The sequence below is a fragment of the Capricornis sumatraensis genome, chromosome 1 (assembly GCF_032405125.1).
Source record: "Capricornis sumatraensis isolate serow.1 chromosome 1, serow.2, whole genome shotgun sequence".
NCBI lineage: Eukaryota > Metazoa > Chordata > Mammalia > Artiodactyla > Bovidae > Capricornis > Capricornis sumatraensis.
The window spans coordinates 180,377,944-180,396,743 of NC_091069.1; the positions used below are offsets into that span (position 1 = coordinate 180,377,944).

Sequence of the window (18,800 nt, forward strand, 5' to 3'; positions counted from 1 at the left end):
CATATTGAAATTTTCTGTCCTGCTTCTTCCCTTGCTTGGTTGTAATTTTTCTGAAGAGTTGTCTTTGGATGAGGTGAAAGGGAGATATGCTTTCTGATTTATTATATACCCTGAAATATCTTTCTTGGCTTTGACAAGGGAATGTGTCTTGCCTAGGTATAGGAAGTTTGGGTTAGAGTCTTTCTTTGAAAGTTTTTATTGGACTATTGTTGACTTTGCAATGTTGTGTTAGATTCAGGTGTACAGCAGTGATTCAGTTATGTATTTTCATGTTTACACATCATTTTATATATAGTTTTACACAGTTGATAAGTATTTACACATAGTTTTCCAGGCTCTGCATGAATTGGTTCTGTCTCTTCAATCCCATTTTGGGGTACTCTTCCTTTCTAGGTGACAATCTGCAGACTGCAATAACAGTGGCCAGAAAGTCTGGGATGGTTTCTGAAAGCCAGAAAGTCATTCTCATTGAAGCAAATGAAACAACTGGGTCCTCATCAGCATCTATTTCTTGGAAACTACTAGAAGAGAAGAAACATACTGCATACAGGAATCAGGTATACCGAAAATCAGACCTTCTGCCATATTATCTAACTCATCACACAGTGTTGGCTACTGAGCAGCTTTGACTGGCAGAGGTGTACGGGTGACCTGGGGTCAACATACTTCTTCAGATGTCTAACATGTATGCAGTTCAAAGCACTCAACTATATCACTTTTCCATACCATTCATACTGAGTTTTAAAGTGTGGTGGTTTCCAGGATGTGGAAATAATACATTCTGTTAAACTTTAAAAAGTCTTTAGAAAGAATATAGTAAGTGAGACTGCAAATCTAATTTCCCTTTTCGCCCTTGCTTGCCAGCTATCCCATTGAGTTCAAAGTGGATTTAGTCCCTGGGAGAGACACTGCTGTGTGCACTGGAAAATCAGACCATGTCTTCAAGATGGGGGAAAAAAGTTTATTCCTTTATCCCCAATCTTGTCAGTATCCTATCTTTATTGTCCCCTTGTGAAACAATATTAATTCTGCTAGCAAAAAAAAAAAAAAAAAGGAAAGTTTTCCCTTCAGGAAGAGATTTATTAAGCTGCAATGCTTTCATATTTTACACTTAAAATGTGTGAAATGTGCTTTTCTCTGGGACTCACCGAGATCAAATCAGGATGCAAACAGGACATGAGTGTTATCCTTCTGTTCACTAGAGGCCGTTGATGAGCAAAGGTTGATCCAGCAAAGAGAAAGTGCTTCTCTGAGGAATTAAGGCTGGAGTGTGACTTTAAAAGAGAGACCCCAGACTGTCATAGTTGCCTTTGCTTAGATATGCTTGTGATCCTAACCACCTTATCAAGTCTAAAATAACTGTGTCTTGCTTTACAGGACAATTACATTAATATCAGGGAAGAAATCTCTGATAATAGCAAAGAAGGAAGTTACCATTTTGCTCTAAACGGAAAATCTTTCCAGGTTATAAGTCAACATTTCAGTAGCCTACTGCCAAAGGTAAGTTCTAAGATGGTACCTATCTCCTGGTAAAGATGTTAACAATGTCAAAGAGCACGATAGTAAGTAATTTCAAACCTTTAACTAGGTTAGATATAACTATAGAATGTATTATAAGGAAAGCAGATAGTTTTGCAGAGGTCCCTGTTTAATTTCCTGCTAGATTTCAAATAAGTAAACTTGATTAACCAGTTATCCATCAACTGTAGGATTAAAGCATTAGTAACTTCTCAAGTGATAAGATTGCTTTGAGGTAGCTGTCACTATATTGCCACTATTGAGGGGGGCTCACAGTATAGTGGAATCCAGCAATTATACAGGAAGGCAGGCCAAGGATGGGGCTTCCCAGATGGTACTAGGGGTAAAGAACCCTCCTGCCAATGCAGGAGACTTAAGAGGGGTGAGTTCAATCCCTGGATCAGGAGGGTCTCCTGGAGAAGGAAATGGCAACCCACTCCAGTATTGTTGCCTGGCGAATCCCACGGACAGAGGAGCCTGATGGGCTATAGTCCATGGGGTTGCACAGAGTCAGACACAACTGAAGCAACACAGCAAGGGCAGACCAAAGATAGAGGAATTCCACTAGGCTTTTGATAGAGAATCTCTATACAAAAGAGTGTCAAACTTAAACCCATAGTGGGGGCTGGTAAGTCATATATATAAAACATCTGAACAAACTAGAGGAGGATTATGTTCATAGTAAAGCAAAATGATTTATTTGCATTCAATTGCTCATTATCTTGGGTACTGTTTAAGAAAAAAAGAATGAAGACTTAAAGCTGAGCGAACTCTAAGCTGAGGTTACTGCCAAGAAGAGCAGGGAGCATACAGCTGTAACAGAAGAATTTAGACTCTGTCAGATGGGGCTCAGGTTGATGGAACTGGTAGAGGTTTTTATACAACAATCAATTAATGTTTCATAGCCCAAATTAGGCTGGAGACATCAGCTGAGTTTCACAACTGGTCAAGCCCAGATAGTACGGTTAAGTCAAAGGCTACAGATAATCACTCTCTCATCACTAGGTGGTTTTCCCGCTAGAGTCAAACGACTTTTCCAAAAAGCAGTTACCTCCTTTCCTTCTTTTGGGATCCTGACCTCATTTTATCTTGCAGTTTCTCATACTCTGCTGGTTTAAGGTTCTATTAAGCTCCAGGTTTTTCAGGACCGCAATCTCCATGGCAGCTGAGTTAAATTCTTGTAGGTCATTGTTTTCATCAACTCTGTCTATTAAGTAGTCATCTTTACTGATTTTAGTCTTCCTGATTGCTAACCTGATGACCAAAGTCTCAATATCTGTCTTAAAATCCGAAGGAGGACTTCTTAGAAACACTGTTTTCTCACTCATGGATATCATTAACCAGTCAGTGTTCTGAATGCTATCAGTTATTTCAGGTATGACCAGCTGGCATGATTAAAAATTTTCCCTTTTGCGTTTTTTTCCAGATACTGATGAATGGAACCATCTTTGCAAGAATGTCTCCAGGGCAGAAATCCAGTCTGGTGGAAGAATTTCAGAAACTAGAGTAGGTTCTTTACTAATTCAGGTCGTGTTAAGTGCATACAGGCATAACCGGGGGAAAGTAAGAAGTACAGGAAGTCACTCAGCTGTTTAAGGCAGTGTTTGTTTGTTTTATAATTTCTTTTAAATTTATTAATATTTTTAATTGAAGTATAACCGCTTTACAGAATTGGCTTCCCTTGTGGCTCAGCTGGTAAAGAATCTGCCTGCAATGAGGGAGACCTGGGTTGGATCTCTGGGTTGGGAACATCCCCTGGAGAAGGGAAAGGCTGCACACTCCAGTATTCTGGCCTGGAGAATTCCACGGGCTGAATAGTCCATAGGGTCGCAAAGAGTTGGACACGACTGAGCGACTTTCACTTTCACTGCCAAAAATCAACATGAATCAGCCATAGGTATACATATGTCCCCTCCTCTTTTATTTTTATATGTTAAACATGTATATATTTGGCTGGGCCAGGTCTTAGTTGTAGCACACAGGATCTTCGGTCTTCGTTGCAGCCTATGGGTTCTAGTTCCCTGACCATGGATCTAACCCAGGTCCCCTGCGTTGGGAGTGCAGAGTCTTAGCTCTGGACCACCAAGGAAGTCCAGGGCAGGGTTCTTAATGTGGCTACTCATGACAGTCACCTCAGGAGCTTTGAAAAATTAGCAATACCAAGACACCACAGTCTGGAGATTTTGATTCAGTTACTCCTATGGGTGCTTGGACATCAGCACTTTAAAAAAATTCCTTTCATAAGTCAATTTTGCATCCAGAGTTGAGAATCCCACTGAACTAGAACATAGGGGGCACAAGAAGTAACTCTGGAAAGGTCCTTTGAACTTGACTCCTGAAGGTACAATGAAAATGTACACTTTATTTTTACAAATTATTTTTATAGTTATAATATATGGGGGACTCCTATAACAAGAGAGAGATTCACATAACCCTGAAATATTAAAGCATTCTTATGCAAAGAATCCTATCCATCCTAAATTAGAAAGATATTCTTAATACAAAGTATCTCCACTAACAGAATCCCATCATTTGGGATCCTTTATTTCCTGTTACTGGAACTCCATTGAGTCTCTGAGGCTTTCTCTACCTCTGGTACTGGACCACACCCATGCAACTCCAGCTCCTATTCACTTGATTCAGTCACTGAAAGGGCAAACAGTCCTCTCTTCTGAACATGGCTGAAAACCTCTGCAGTAAACTCGTTGTCTTAAGTAGCAGTGTGGAAGAGAAGTACAGCAAATTACGCAAACACTGTCAGATTGCTCCTGCCTTAAAAAGCAGACTATCTTCATCAACAACTCAAGATAGCAGTATCTGTTCAGCTTTGAAAATCTATCCTGAAATAGAGATAGATTTTGTTTCTTCAGCTTTTGATCCTGGCAGCCCATTTTTGAGTCACTCAAGTGACTGCTGACACAGTGGATTTCCTCTCCAGTGACTAAACGTTGCTAACAACTATTTTTTATTTATCATTTTAGAATGCCCCACCTCACTGAATACTTGTAATGCTTTGTAGGGGAGATGAATGAGAGTCAAAATGGAAAGTGATCAGTGTTAAAGATCTAGATCTCCTGGTTTCAAATCCTGTGCGCCTCCCACCATGCCATGCTGTCATATAATGATGAACTTCCTATTTTACAGCTGACAGAGTTGCCTCCTAGATAGTGAAGTGCAGGGTCTCCTTGAAGCACCTGGACTTAGGACGGCCATGTTGGTTTTCTTAATCCATTTCAGGAAATGCTGAGTCAAACTCTACTTTTGGTCAAACCAGACTGTTAGGGAAACTCCCTTAAAATAAATAATAAGTTTGGGTCTTAAGTAATAAAGCTTATTTTATCTTTTTAATTAGAACAATTAGTAGGTAAGATTGCTTTGATCTCCTCTACAATTGACACTTTGTTCCCTTTTAGTTACTTTGTAGGTATGTGTGGTGATGGAGCCAATGACTGTGGGGTAAGTAGCTGCCAGTGTGGGGCCAGCATCTTGCCCTCAACTGTATTTGCTCCAAGCCCAGGAAGAGATAGCATCTCTGGGGTTATGTACCATCTCCATTCCTCTTGATGGTGAAACTGATGGGAAGGATTTCGGAAGGTTTAGACCAGAGCCACACAATGACTCAATGACCAGTATGGACGGAATGGGTAGAATTTGGCTCTGGATTCTGAATTTCTTTGGCTAGGTGTCGGAGTGACATCTCTTTCCTATGTGGTAGGCAGAGCAAAGTATAATCATCTTCTGGCCAGAGCCTGGGCCTACAAGCCACCTTGTGGCAAGATTAACTCGCCTTTCTTTTTTTTAAAAATATATATAAATTTATTTATTTTAATTGGAGGTTAATTACTTTATAATATTGTATTGGTTTTGCCATACATCAACATGAATCCTCCACGGGTGTACATGTGTTCCCCATCCTGAACCCCCTTCCCACCTCCCTCCCAGTACCATCCCTCTGGGTCATCTCAGTGCACCAGCCCCAAGCATCCAGTATCCTGCATCGAACCTGGACTGGCGATTCATTTCATATATGATATTATACATGTTTCAATGCCATTCTCCCAAATCATCCCACCCTCGCCCTCTCCCACAGAGTCCAAAAGATTGTTCTATACATCTGTGTCTCTTTTGCTGTCTCACATACAGGGTTATCGTTACCATCTTTCTAAATTCCATATATATGCGTTAGTATACTGTATTGGTGTTTTTCTTTCTGGCTTACTTCACTCTGTATAATCAGCTCCAGTTTCATCCACCTCATTAGAACTGATTCAAATGTATTCTTTTTAATGGCTGAGTAATACTCCACTGTGTATGTGTACCACAGCTTTCTTATCCATTCATCTGCTGAAGGACATCTAGGTGGCTTCCATGTCCTGGCTATTATAAACAGTGCTGTGATGAACACTGGGGTACACGTGTCTCTTTCAATTCTAGTTTCCTCGGTGTGTATGCCCAGCAGTGGGATTGCTGGGTCATAAGGCAGTTCTATTTGCAATTTTTTAAGGAATCTCCACACTGTTCTCTATAGTGGCTGTACTAGTTTGCATTTCCACCAACAGTGTAAGAGGGTTCCCTTTTCTCCACACCCTCTCCAGCATTTATTGCTTGTAGACTTTCTTTCTTATGCAGCCTCAGGAGAGATGTTTGTGAGTAGACAATAAGCTGACTCTTTGCTTTCAGGCTTTGAAAATGGCTCATGTGGGCGTCTCTTTATCAGAGCAGGAGGCGTCTGTGGCTTCGCCTTTCACCTCCAAAACTCCAAACATTGAATGTGTACCTCACCTTATCAAGTAAGTAGGTACTTTCCTCCAGCACTGTTTTAACCTCTCTTGACTTTTAGGTGTAGATCCCTTTATTCTGCAAAAACCAGGGGAAATGTGTGTCCCTGGGTGGAAAGGGTGCTTTATGGGAGGAAGCAAAGATTCTACTTTGGGGTGGATTTACCTCCTGGGAAAGCAGTGGCATTTCTAACGAAAAGCACTGAATAGATTATTTTTAGAAGATTGGAATCTGGAACTTGCTGCTGCTTTGAAAATGTTAATCATACTCAGCATTGTTTTGAATATATCTCCTTAGATACTTTCTTAATGGAGGATTTACAGAAACCCTCTTCTCCCTACCTGTCTTCCTTTCCTCTTGCGTCTTTAAACTTCTTTGGAATATCCTTCCTATCCCCGGTTTCCAGAATATTTATTCATCTTTGCTGCTTCTACTACAGTTTCCCTTGGTGCTTTGTTCTCCTCCCCCATCCCAGAACATGTACTTCTGTTGCATTTTGTTTGAATAATAGAGATGATGAGCATTGTGGCTGCTTTTGGTTATTATAACTAGTATGTGTTTACAGTTTATGAAGTGCCAGCCAGCCTGGAATTGTAGGGATGGTCACTAATTCTTTTACAAACAAAGAACCTGAGGCTCTGAGAACTTCATGTAGCCAAGCTCACTGCCATATAAGATTGAAGATTGTATTAGAATTAATTTTGTTTTGATATGTTTTATGTACAAATGTCATACTCTTTCCACCACATTAAAATAATGTTTTGACTAGCTCCTCCCTATTTAACAAATGTATTCATGCACTCGACAAATATTTATAAAACAGGGACTCAGTACCCAGAACTGTTGGAGGCACTAGGAATCCAGAAGCAAATAAATCAAACGTTCCTTGATCTCACTAAGCTTTCTTCTGGTGAAGAAGCCAGGCAGTAACTCATACACAAATAAATCAGGAGCAGTGTGAAAAGTCACGAGACAGCTCAGTGGATGGAATCAATTTCTTCAGATGTGGTTGTGTCGGGGCGCCTTTCTCAGGAGGTGAGGGAGGAGGAGAAACCACCTTCTAGGTGGAATTAGCTATAGCAGCAAAGCCCCGATACAGGAAAATGTCTGATTTGAGGGTCAGGTTTTGGAATCCCAGGAAACTATTCCAACCAGAAGTAAATTTAAATTCTTTTTTTCCCCAAATGATCTATTTTAAGGTTTAAATTTATACCATTGACTCAAATTAATCAACAGTAACACAAATGAACATGCTCATTGATTCCAATCTCTTTAAGTTGGATGCAAGCCTTATTTGAGTGTGTATATTATTTTAGTTCAGTTTTAGAAAAAGTTGGGACTGCCAAATGAAATTTGAATGAGATGTTTGCCAAACCCCTGAAGCACCTGGAGCATGAAAATAGCTCCCAAACCTGCAATGTTATTTAAATTCCTTAGTTCACAGATGAAGAAACTGTGACCAAGAGAAGGAAAATGAGCTTCCAAGCCACATTAGTGAATGATTATGAACTCTGGGACTATTTCTCAAATCTCCTGATTCGGAGCTGAAATAATGCTTACAGACAGGACAAAAGTAACTCCATATCTGGGCTTCAAAGCTCGACCAAAGGCCTGTGGACCTTGGACTGGAATTAGTCTTCATTGAAAATCTAGCATACTGACCACTGATTCCCACTGACTCAAGACTGTCCAGTCTGTTAGACAAACAATCAAATTATCAGGCTTTGATTTTTTTCTTCTGAGCTCAGCTGAACAGCACAGGATAACTGACCTCATCTCCTCCTGTGATTTTCATTTCATTCCTTTCTCATTTCTTTTCTCATGCAGGGAAGGCCGTGCAGCTCTCGTCACCTCATTTTGCATGTTTAAGTACATGGCTCTGTACAGCATGATTCAATATGTTGGTGTTCTGCTGCTCTACTGGGTATGACTTGGGACCTAGTCTCTTGGTTAGTGAGAGCTAAAAGTAGTGGTCACTTTCAATCTGCAATGCCTTTTAAAGAAAGAGTACAAATAGGATATTTCAAGCTTCCTTGGTGACTCAGATGGTATTTTTGCCTGGAGAATTCCATGGACAGAGGAGCCTGATGGACTATGGTCCATAGGGTCGCAAACAGTCGGACATGACTGAATGACTAAACACGCACAACTAACTTACTAAATTCCTGAAAATTTAGCAATTGACTTTCATGAGTTAGTACAAAGCAGCATATCACTGATTCCTTGAATATAGGGATTTGAAAATAGGCATATCATATCCCCCAAAGTACATAGATCTTGTGATAGCTTTTATTATTTAACAAAATATCAAAGAAGAAAAGACATACCTGTTTGTGAACTCAACCTATAGGCTTCTTCTATTGACTAACCCTGAGAAAGGGAATGCCACTTTTGCTGAAGGTATCCAGATTCATCTCTATGTCTTACCCTCTTGCTCCTGGGTTGAAGGTTTTACTTCTGTTATTTTCAGATTATATAAGTCCTTTTCCTTTCACTGATGAATGGGCTGAAAATGGAGAGGCTGGTTACAGAAATCTGGCCGTATTTTAGAATCCCAGTAACTCATTATCCTCAAAAGTAGAGTTAAAAGTAGAGATAATGGATAATCATTATTGCCTTTTCACTAAGGGGTTGGGGGGCAAGGAAGCAAGTTCCTTGAAATCAATAAGACCTGAATATTTCTTTCTTAAGAATATCAGCATGCTTTATCAAGACTTTCTAACAACACCCAAGAATGCAAATCATGGGTTTAGTTATTCTTATTTTCCCTTGATGAAATTTAAGTAAGATCACCCCATTTCTCATTTGCCATTTAGAAAGTCCATTTTGTTGTGCCAGACCAAACTCCAATCTTTCTGATAACAAGTAGAACAGAGAGAAGAGATGAATCTAATAGAGTGAGGTATTCCCCTCAACAAGGAATGACAGAGATGCTCAAAGAACCAGCCCAGAAAGCACACAGCGGTGCCCCTACTGATTAGGGAGAAGTTCTTGGGCTTGTCTTTGGTACTCTTGATGACATGACCATGCCCCTGACCATATCGCCTTGGTCTTCTAATTAAAAATCCTATGTTGCCATGAGAAAATGAGTACAGTTTGTATCACATTTCATCCAGAAGGTTCTAACTCTTTTGAGCCACTTTCATTTTTATTTTCAGGAGACAAACAACCTTTCAAATTACCAGTTTCTGTTCCAGGATCTGGCCATTACAACTATTATTGGTGTAACAAGTAAGACATCTTTTAAATTTTCTTCTCAGAGATGCTCTCCTGCACCTGTGTCCCTCTCTCCCTGCAGGGCTGGTCCACCATGAGAGGTAGTCGCTATAGCAGCAGTGATGCGTGACTTCTTCTCAAAGGGATATAGTCTGCAGGGAGAGAAAGAGGAAACAGAATCGTCAGTTTTAAGTGTTGAAAGAGTTATCCAAGGAAAAGCTGGCTAGTTATTTTACTGTTTTCCACAAAATATAGAGCTTCTATAAAAGGTTGCTAAACATTTAAAATGAAAAAATGCACTTTGAAAATCAGGAACACTGACTTCCATGTGCTTTTAAGTATAGTTATGGTCCAAATGTGCCCAATTTATAGAAGCTAAATGGCTTTCATGGTTTCCATTTCCAATCCTAGCCTCTCAGGATTTAGAACAGAGATTAAATGCAATCTTGCCATTACGCTACTCTCACCCACCACCTCCAACTATCAATAATATATGAACTGTCTCCCCAGTGTCCCTGATGTGGGATTGTTTTCCCAACCTGACCACTAACCATCATCTTGACCATATTCTCTGCTTTTTTCTGTTACATATGAATGCCACCAGTTCCACTTGTACTTTTAATCCTACCTGCCCCTACCTCCTAAAGGATTTTGTTTCTGTAAAAAATCTTTTTTTCCACCATCAACTTTTCTTTGGTCTACTTGATCGTTCCAGGCAGTGTATACATATATATTTTTGTATCTTCTTTCTTTAGAAAGCTCTTCCATGACCCCAAATCCACCATAAACTGTTGTCCCCTTTATTGTCAAACTTCCCAAATAGTTGAGTAGACCAAATTTGTCCACTGCCATCTCTAATTCTACTGTCATTTTGTTTTAATCGGCCAGATTCTAACATTCAAGGGAATGGATTTGGATGTTGAACCTGTGCTGTTGCTTGGTGGGAGGCAGTGGTTTCCTGGCAAATATTTAACAACCAGCTCTTCAAAAATTGTATATATACATGTATATATTTGGGCTTCCCTTGTGGCTCAGCCGGTTAAGAATCTGCCTGCGATGAGGGAGACCTGGGTTGGATCCCTGGGTTGGGAAGATTCCCTGGAGAAGGGAAAGGCTATCCACTCCAGTATTCTGGCCTGGAACATTCTATGAACTGTACAGACCATGGTGTCGCAAACAGTTGGACTCGACTGAGTGACTTTCACTTCACTTCATACACACACACACACATACCCACACACACACACACACCCACACACCCACACACACACACACACACATATTTGCATATGCATATAAGTTTGGGCTTCCCTGGAGGCTCAGGCAATAAAGAATCTGTCTTCAGTAAAGGAGATGGAGGTTTGATCCCTGGCTTGGGAAGATCCCCTGGAGAAGGGAATGGCTACCCACTCCAGTAGTCTTGCTTAGAGAATTCCATGGACAGAGTAGCCTGGTGGGCTACAGTTCATGTACTATAGAGCTGCTCATACAAGACCACAAGAGCCAACTGTGGCGAAGTTCAAAAGTCAGCTATTAAACACAGCCATGGGGTTGCAAAGAATCAGACACAACTGAGGGACTATCACTTTCATGCATATAAGTTTACTATAAGCTTTACTAAAAAGGAAAATAAGTAGTGAACAATTAACAAATAATAATAAAATATACATTACTCTTTCTTGCAAATTCCATTTAACCAGTTGATTTTCACAGAATGCTTTAACTGAGTTTCATCAAAATCTTGTATCCTTAGTCACTATATGGTTGTGATTGATGACTGAAATAGTTCCGATGTGATGATTGATGATGTTTAGTTGATGACAAACTATTGATGGTTTATCAGCCATCAATAGTTGGTTGATGTTTTTCTTTTCCTGAATGAGCAAAACAACAAAGCCTTATGCTGAAACTTTAATCATCATGTGATTAAACTTTAATCACATCCCGTCAGTCATGTGAGCATCTCGTTTGCTAGTTTGACTAATAATTCTTGAAAACTGGAAGAATATTTCCTCAATTAAAAAACAATTGTTCATGATGTAATGGCTAAGTTCAATCTCCATTGTTAACTTCAAGAACAGAGAGAACTGTCATTACGACGTTATCAGTTTTGAGTATTCATTATCTTTGTTTTTAAGACATTTATTTACTTGCTCTTTAATATAATTTTATTTTAATAATGGCCGTGTTTAATAGCTGACTTTTGAACTTTGCCACAGTTGTCTCTTGTGGTCTTGTATGAGCAGCTCTAGCCACCACTGGCTGGGAGGGTCCGCATTCAAAAATACCAGAATATACACACTACTGTATGTGAAGTAGGTAAACAGCAGGGGTCTACTGTATAGCACAGGGAACTATACTCAATATCTTATAATAACTATAATGGAAAAGAATATTAAAAGTATATGGGTATGTGTGTGTGTATAACTGAACCACTTTGCTGTACTAGCTAACACAACACTGTAAATCAACTATACTTCATTTAAAAAGATGTACCAGTCTTAGACTGCCACTTCCACATGGCTCCTGGTCTTGCTTTCACACTATTTCCACTAAAACCTTCTCATCATCATATTAATAGCTATCACACCAACTTATCATTAAAAAATTTTGTTCAAAAGCTCTGCTTTCAGAGAACATACTCAAGGAGAGTAACTATTGTGTTCTATCCACACCTCTGCAGCCACTTCCCCAACACTGCTCTTGTCAAGTCCACCAAGGACTTCCTTGCTGTCAACAATACTGATCACTTCTCTTTCCTCATTGTACTTGAATCTCTCAACAGCACTCTCCTTCTTTAAAAGGTTTCTTCTCTTGGGTTTTGTGATGCCACTTACTCCTGAATTATCTGTCGCTTTAAAGAATACAGCTTCCCCATTTCTTTCCCCATTTCTCTGCTTCTTTAAGTATGTGTGTGTGTGTTTATGCGTGCTTAGTCATGTCCAACTCTTTGCGACACCATGGACTGTAGCCTGCCGGGCTCCTCTGTCCATGGAATTTCCCAGGCAAGAATACGAGAGGAGGTTGTTATCTTCTATTCCAGGGGATCTTCCTGACCCAGGGATCAAACCTTCATCTCCTACATACCCTGCATAGGCAGGCAGATTCTTTACCACTGAGCCACCTACCTGTGCTCTGACTTTCAGAATGTTCCAAGGCTTGCTTGTTCTTAGGTTCTCTTGTCTTTTCAATCTACGCCATCTCCTGAAGTGATTTCAACCAACTCTATGAATTTAATGTCACCCATATGATGATGAATCCCAAATTTGTGTCTCTAGCCTTGATGTCTATCCCAAGCTCTGGAAATGCAGCTGCTAAGCATCTAATCTTAGCTATTTAACAGTATGGAGACTTTAGAGGCCCAAACAGAACATTTTATTTCATCAGATCTGAGAGTCAACAAATTATTAAATATTTACTGAGTATCTGGTTTGTACTACTTACTGTAGTAGGCAATTGAAATACTTCAGTGGAAAAAAAAATAAAAATTGTTTTCCTCATGAAATTTACCTTCTATTAAAATAATACCACAATCTAGCAAGTTGTTAAAATTGAAGACCCAGAGTCATCCTTAATTTTCCTTTTTTCTTCACCTTTACATATAATATATCTGCAATTCCTACTGGCTCTGCCTCCAAAAAATATCCTGCATCCTTGCCCGCCATCCCCAGTGTGGCTACTGTCATAAAGCCCTGTCACCTCACGTAAGGATTTCTGTGATAACCCTCACAATTGATCTTGCTTCCACTCTCGCTGCTTTCTCCTCACCCCAGTTTACCTTTTACACAATAGTAAAAGTGTTAACTTTTTTACACGTAAATTTTGTTGTCATCCTTCCTATTTCCACCAAGTCTGAAATCTTACATGATCCGGATCCTGCCTACTTCTCTAAATTCACCTCTAACCATATTGCAACTCACGTCCTTGTTCTAGACACCCTGGTTTTTCTGTCTTGTGAACATTGCCAGCTGTGGTCACCTCAGCATCTTTTTGTTTTTCTTTTTCTATTTTCTTTGCCTAAAATACTCTCCCAGTAGAACTGCCTATGGCTTTGGCTTTTTCTTTAGAGTCAGATCTTAGCTTAAATGTCACCACCTCAGAAACGTCATTTAAACAGTGACCAAGCCAGTTATTCTTCATCACTCGTTCTGCTTTATCGTTTTCATGCTATTTCTGCAATCTGAAATTATGGCCTTGATCTCTGTTTTTATTTGTTTTTGCCTGCTTTCCCTCTCTCAGTGTGTACACTGCATGAGAACAGCACCTTATCTACCCTGATCACTGCTGTATTCCCAGTACTTCTAACAGTGCCTGACACATCAAAGGAGCTCATTAAATATTTGTTAAATCTACCATAAGAACCATCTTGGACAGTCCTTACTGTTAACAGAGTAATCCTTCACATCAAGCCAGTTCTGTCTCTCTGTAACTTTCACCCATCTCAGTTCTCAGTTCTGCCATTTGGGAAGACAGAATAATCTGATTTTTCTGCTGAAATAGTCTTTCAGATATTTGAAAACAGCTCTCATTTTCTTTTGTGATTCTTCTCTTGCCCGTAACAAATATTTCCAGATTTTTATCTATTTTTTGATAAATATACTTGACTCTTTACTGTTTTTATGGTTGATTAATATAATTCATTGTGAAAATAAAATGGAAAACATTACAAGATATAGCAAAGAAGAAACCCGTTTATATTCTACTATCCAGAGCTAACCAATGGAGGCATTTTGACATATTTCCTTCCAACCATATATATGTCTATACATATGCATGTATTTGAATTATGTTTCCTATATTGTTTTGCATCCTGATTCTTTCTGTTTACCTTTATGCCCACTTTTTAATGTCATTGAATATTTTCAACCCTTTTGATTGTATTAAATTATACATAATATAAAATTTGCCATTTTCACCGTTTTAAGTATACAATTCAGGTACATTAATTACCTTCACAACAGTGTTCAACAGTCACCACTATCTATTTCTCACTTTGCATCATCCTGAGCAGAAGCTCTTTACCTAATAAGAAATAATTCATATTGCCCTTCCATCCAGTCTCTCATAACCTCTGCTCTACTCGCTGTCTCTGTAAATCTGCCAAATCAAAGCGTTTCAAATAAGTTGAACAATTCAATATGTGTCCCTTTGTTTCTGGCTTATCTCAACACAATAGTTTCATATCACCTATTTTGTAGCATGCATTAGAACTTCATTCTTTTATGGCTGGATAGTATTCCAGTATATATATATGTATATATCACATCTTGTTTATCCATTTATGTTGGTGTGTGGAAACACAATTGATTTTTTTTTATGTATTGATCCCGCAACATAGCTGAATTCATTTTTTAACTTTAGTAGTTTTCATGTGGATTCTTTGGGATTTCCAAAATATAGGATCATATCACCTGTGAGTAGAGATTGTTTTACTTCTTTCATTCAATTTGAGTGACTTTTATCTATTTTTCTTCTCTAATTGCTTTAGATAGAATTTCCAGCGCAATGTTGAATAGCAATGGTGAACGTGGGCATCTTTGTTTCCTTCCTGATCTTAAGGGGAAAGTTCTCAATCTTTCACCCTTGAGTGTGATGCTAACTGTAGGTCTTTTATTATATAATATGTAATTATGGGGATTACATGTAATAAGCTAAATGTATAGCAGTCTAGTTGAATAGGTACATTAACGTTAGTAGCAGGCAAAAACTGCTGCTTTATAGCTCTGTTTCCTTTTATATGGTTATTACAAATTAAATCTTTGTTCATTTTGTGCTCAATAACATATATAATTATTTCTACGCATTTGTCTTTTAGATCATGTAGGAATAAAAACTGAGGTTAAAAAACAAAATTGGAATAATATAGGATTTTATATTTGTCTAAGTAATTACCTTTACTGATGTCAAAAATGAGTATGTCAATAAAGAGAAGTTATTAAAAAGAGTCCTTTAAAAACAATGTCTTTTTGCTTCATTTTAAAATTTCTATTAATACCCTCCTTTTGCTCATATATTATCTGCCTGACTTTGTTTAGTTTTTTAAGCATATTAAAGACAGTTGTTTTAGAGTCTTTTCCCAGTAAGTCCAGTGTTTGGGCTTTCTCAGAAATAATTTCTGTCAGTTTATTTTATTCCATTAAATATTGTAATGTAACTCTGGAAATCAGATTCTTTCCCTTCCCTAGGTCTTGATGTTTTTTGTTTTGCTGCTTTTTGATGGCTATAGTCCTCCATTTATTTAGTAACTTTTCTGAACTATTTTTTCAAAGATTTGGATCATTTGTCACATGTGGTCAATAAAATCTCTATTGCTTTAGCTTTTGTTCAACTAATATTTTGATAGAAATATCCATGAGTTGAATTCCATGACATGAACAAAGAAATACCTCTCCCAGTATTGCAGACTGGTTCTGTACTGAGGCACTTCAACACAGGACCAAGCTTGTGCTGAGTTGAGTGATTATTCAGGGTTAAAAACTCAAGGTCTTTTCTGGTCTTTCCTGACCATTCATTTTGGCATGCACATGACTTTCTACATTCTCCAAAGGCGCAAGTACTTTTGAATACGATAATTTTCCAAATAAACGTTCCTTAACTTTTCTTTCTAAGCCACAAATGGTTATTTTATGTCTCAACTGCAATTTTTTGCTCCCTGTGACTGTGGGTTGCTTGTTAGCCTTCCGATATTTTCAAGGAGTATATGCTGCTTTTCTGCCTTTACTAAGTTTTGTATTAGATGAAAGAGAGATGAACCCCTTGCACAGTCCCCAGGTAGTCCCCAGACAGGTTAGAACAGGCATACGTAATAACTCGTCTATAAAGCTTGCTTTTCCCTTCTCTAACCAGGGACCAGGATCCCCTGCTGGGAATGCAGACAACCTTGTTCATGGTTGCCAGTAAACTAAGGAGGGAGTGGGGCAAGGGCAAGTAGAAAATGGCACAAAGCTTTCCTCCCATTTTTAAGCTATCTTTTTCTTGATTCAGCATCTGCTTGGTTGCTGGAGACTTTTGTCTGTCTTTCAGAGTTCTGACAAGGCTGGTTCTGACAGCTTCCTTTTGTCTTTCAATGTTTCTATGGAGGGGTGAGATCTTGGAACCACCTAATCTGCCATTTTGCTAATGTCATGCCTTGTTTTGCTATTAGTATTTGAAAGCATTACTTCTTAGTGATTACCTGTTGTTTCATTGTAGAGATGTACCACAATTTATTGTAAACAATGCTGTGGTGAACATCTTTCTACATCTCTATTTTTTTAGCTTAGGATAAATTTCCAGAAGTGGAATAGTTACGTCACAAGTTATGAACATTTTTCAGTCTCTTCATATTTATTGCCAAATTGCCCTGCAGAAGGTATTTTTGTGTCAGTTTATGTTTCCACAAGCAGTATATGAGAGTGCTCATTTCATCACTTCCTCATCTATAATTTAATAGTTTGCTTATTCATCAGGGGGAAAAAAAAGGTATCTTGTGGTTGTTCTATGTCTTCTCTTTCAAGAATTCCTCATATGACTTAAGTTTGCATACATTCATTGTTTTATTTCTTCCATTTGTGATATATTCCAATTTGTCAGTTTCTTCAAATATGTGGGACCAAGAAGTTATACCATACTTCTAATGAAGAATATAAAAATTGCCTCCTGTCATATACCATATAAAACCTGAATTTATCTTGTAGTGAATTTGAACGGTGCCTATCCCAAGCTGGTGCCTTTCAGACCAGCAGGACGGCTGATCTCCCCGCCTCTGCTGCTCTCCGTGATTCTCAACATTCTTCTCAGCCTCGCCATGCACACTGTGGGCTTCATTCTGGTTCAGAGGCAGCCATGGTATTCCATGGGGCTGCACAGGTATGATCACAGCCTTAGATTCTCACCTTCCAATTTCTATCAAACATCACCTGGCCCATATGTCGACAGGCAAATGGATCTTCATTCCATTAAAGGTTTTGGCTTCCTTAATGCCCTTGGCACACAGAGTGTCTATCTTTGTAGCTCTGTTTGGTAGCTTCATTCATTGGTATTTCTCTTTACTCATTTTGTATGATAGTGAACTATGACCATCATTTATATCTAAGGTGAGCATACATTATAGTTTAGCTTGGCAGCCCTATTTTAAGCTTGACAATCCAATGAAATGGTTAAATTTTTTCCTTTCCCATTGAAATCTGTGCCTGTTGGACAATCAACTGTACAGTCACCCTTCTTGTAAATGTTCGTAAATCTTAAGCAAACAGAGGAAAGAGTCATGACTTACATTTTTTTCTCCCACATAGGTTTAATACATGATTCATGCCCAATTTATTGAATAAGTAACTTTTTGAACCTGTTTATTTATCTATTTATCATCTATTCATCTACCAAAAATACAGATCTACACATGCTGATTTCTTCCTGTTGTACTTTTCAATATTCTTTCCCAAAGTGTAGGCAATTATAGAAGCCTTGGGGGGCACGGAGTCATGTAAATACATATGCTTCAGAAGGGCTTGTCATCTCACTTCATTAGCCTTTTTGGTTTCCTTTTTAGTGCCTGCACAGTGCAAAATGACACCATTTCAAAGTTAACCATTTCTCCAACTGCTCCAGTAAAGAATGGAACTAATGGTGTCTTCACAAGTTTTGAGAACACTACTATATGGTTCTTGGGAACAATCAACTGCATCATTGTGGCTCTTGTCTTCTCTAAAGGAAAACCATTCAGGCAGCCCACATACAAAAACTGTGAGTAGAATTACACCGAATCAGAGGAGAGAGCTCATTCTTTGGAGAGGAGAACAGACATGCCTGGCTCACTCAAGGTGCAGTTGCAGAGTTGGTGCTCATCTAGGGTCTTCTGACTTCCACTCCAGGGCTCTGTAAACACGTGCAGCCTCATCTCCTAGACCTTTGCTACCTCTGTCAAAGCTGCATTAAATGCTAGAATTTCTTAATCCACCTCTTCCCCTCACTAGAAGTGTCTCTAGGTATCTTTTCATGGGATTACTCCAAATTGGGGACCTTGTGCGTGTGTACTCAGTCGTGTCTGACTCTGTAAAACCCCGTGAACTGTAGCCCATCAGGCTCCCCTGTGCATGGGATATGCTTGGTAAGAATACTGGAGTGGGTTGCCATTTCCTTCTCCATGGCATCTTCCTGACCCAGGGATCGAAACTGTGTCTCTTGCATCTCCTGCACTGGCAGGCAGATTCTTTACCACCAGTTGGGAAGAGGCATTTAATTCTCTGCTTATCAGAATTCATCTCAGAGGAGGTGAGAAGGATTATAGCACTCAACTGGACATGTCTACT

General features: G+C 39.0%; 1 protein-coding gene across 1 annotated transcript in view; it reads left to right on the top strand.

Moving 5' to 3' along the window:
- ATP13A4 (ATPase 13A4) overlaps nt 1-18,800 on the top strand; it is a 92,749-nt gene that overhangs the window by 64,164 nt on the left and 9,785 nt on the right. Inside the window, exons 21-29 of the mRNA XM_068968587.1 lie at nt 394-557; nt 1,378-1,500; nt 2,945-3,024; nt 4,932-4,974; nt 6,199-6,308; nt 8,125-8,221; nt 9,456-9,528; nt 17,190-17,361; nt 18,041-18,234. Of these exons, the coding sequence (XP_068824688.1) occupies nt 394-557; nt 1,378-1,500; nt 2,945-3,024; nt 4,932-4,974; nt 6,199-6,308; nt 8,125-8,221; nt 9,456-9,528; nt 17,190-17,361; nt 18,041-18,234 (1,056 nt within the window). The remainder of the gene's footprint in view (nt 1-393; nt 558-1,377; nt 1,501-2,944; nt 3,025-4,931; nt 4,975-6,198; nt 6,309-8,124; nt 8,222-9,455; nt 9,529-17,189; nt 17,362-18,040; nt 18,235-18,800) is intronic.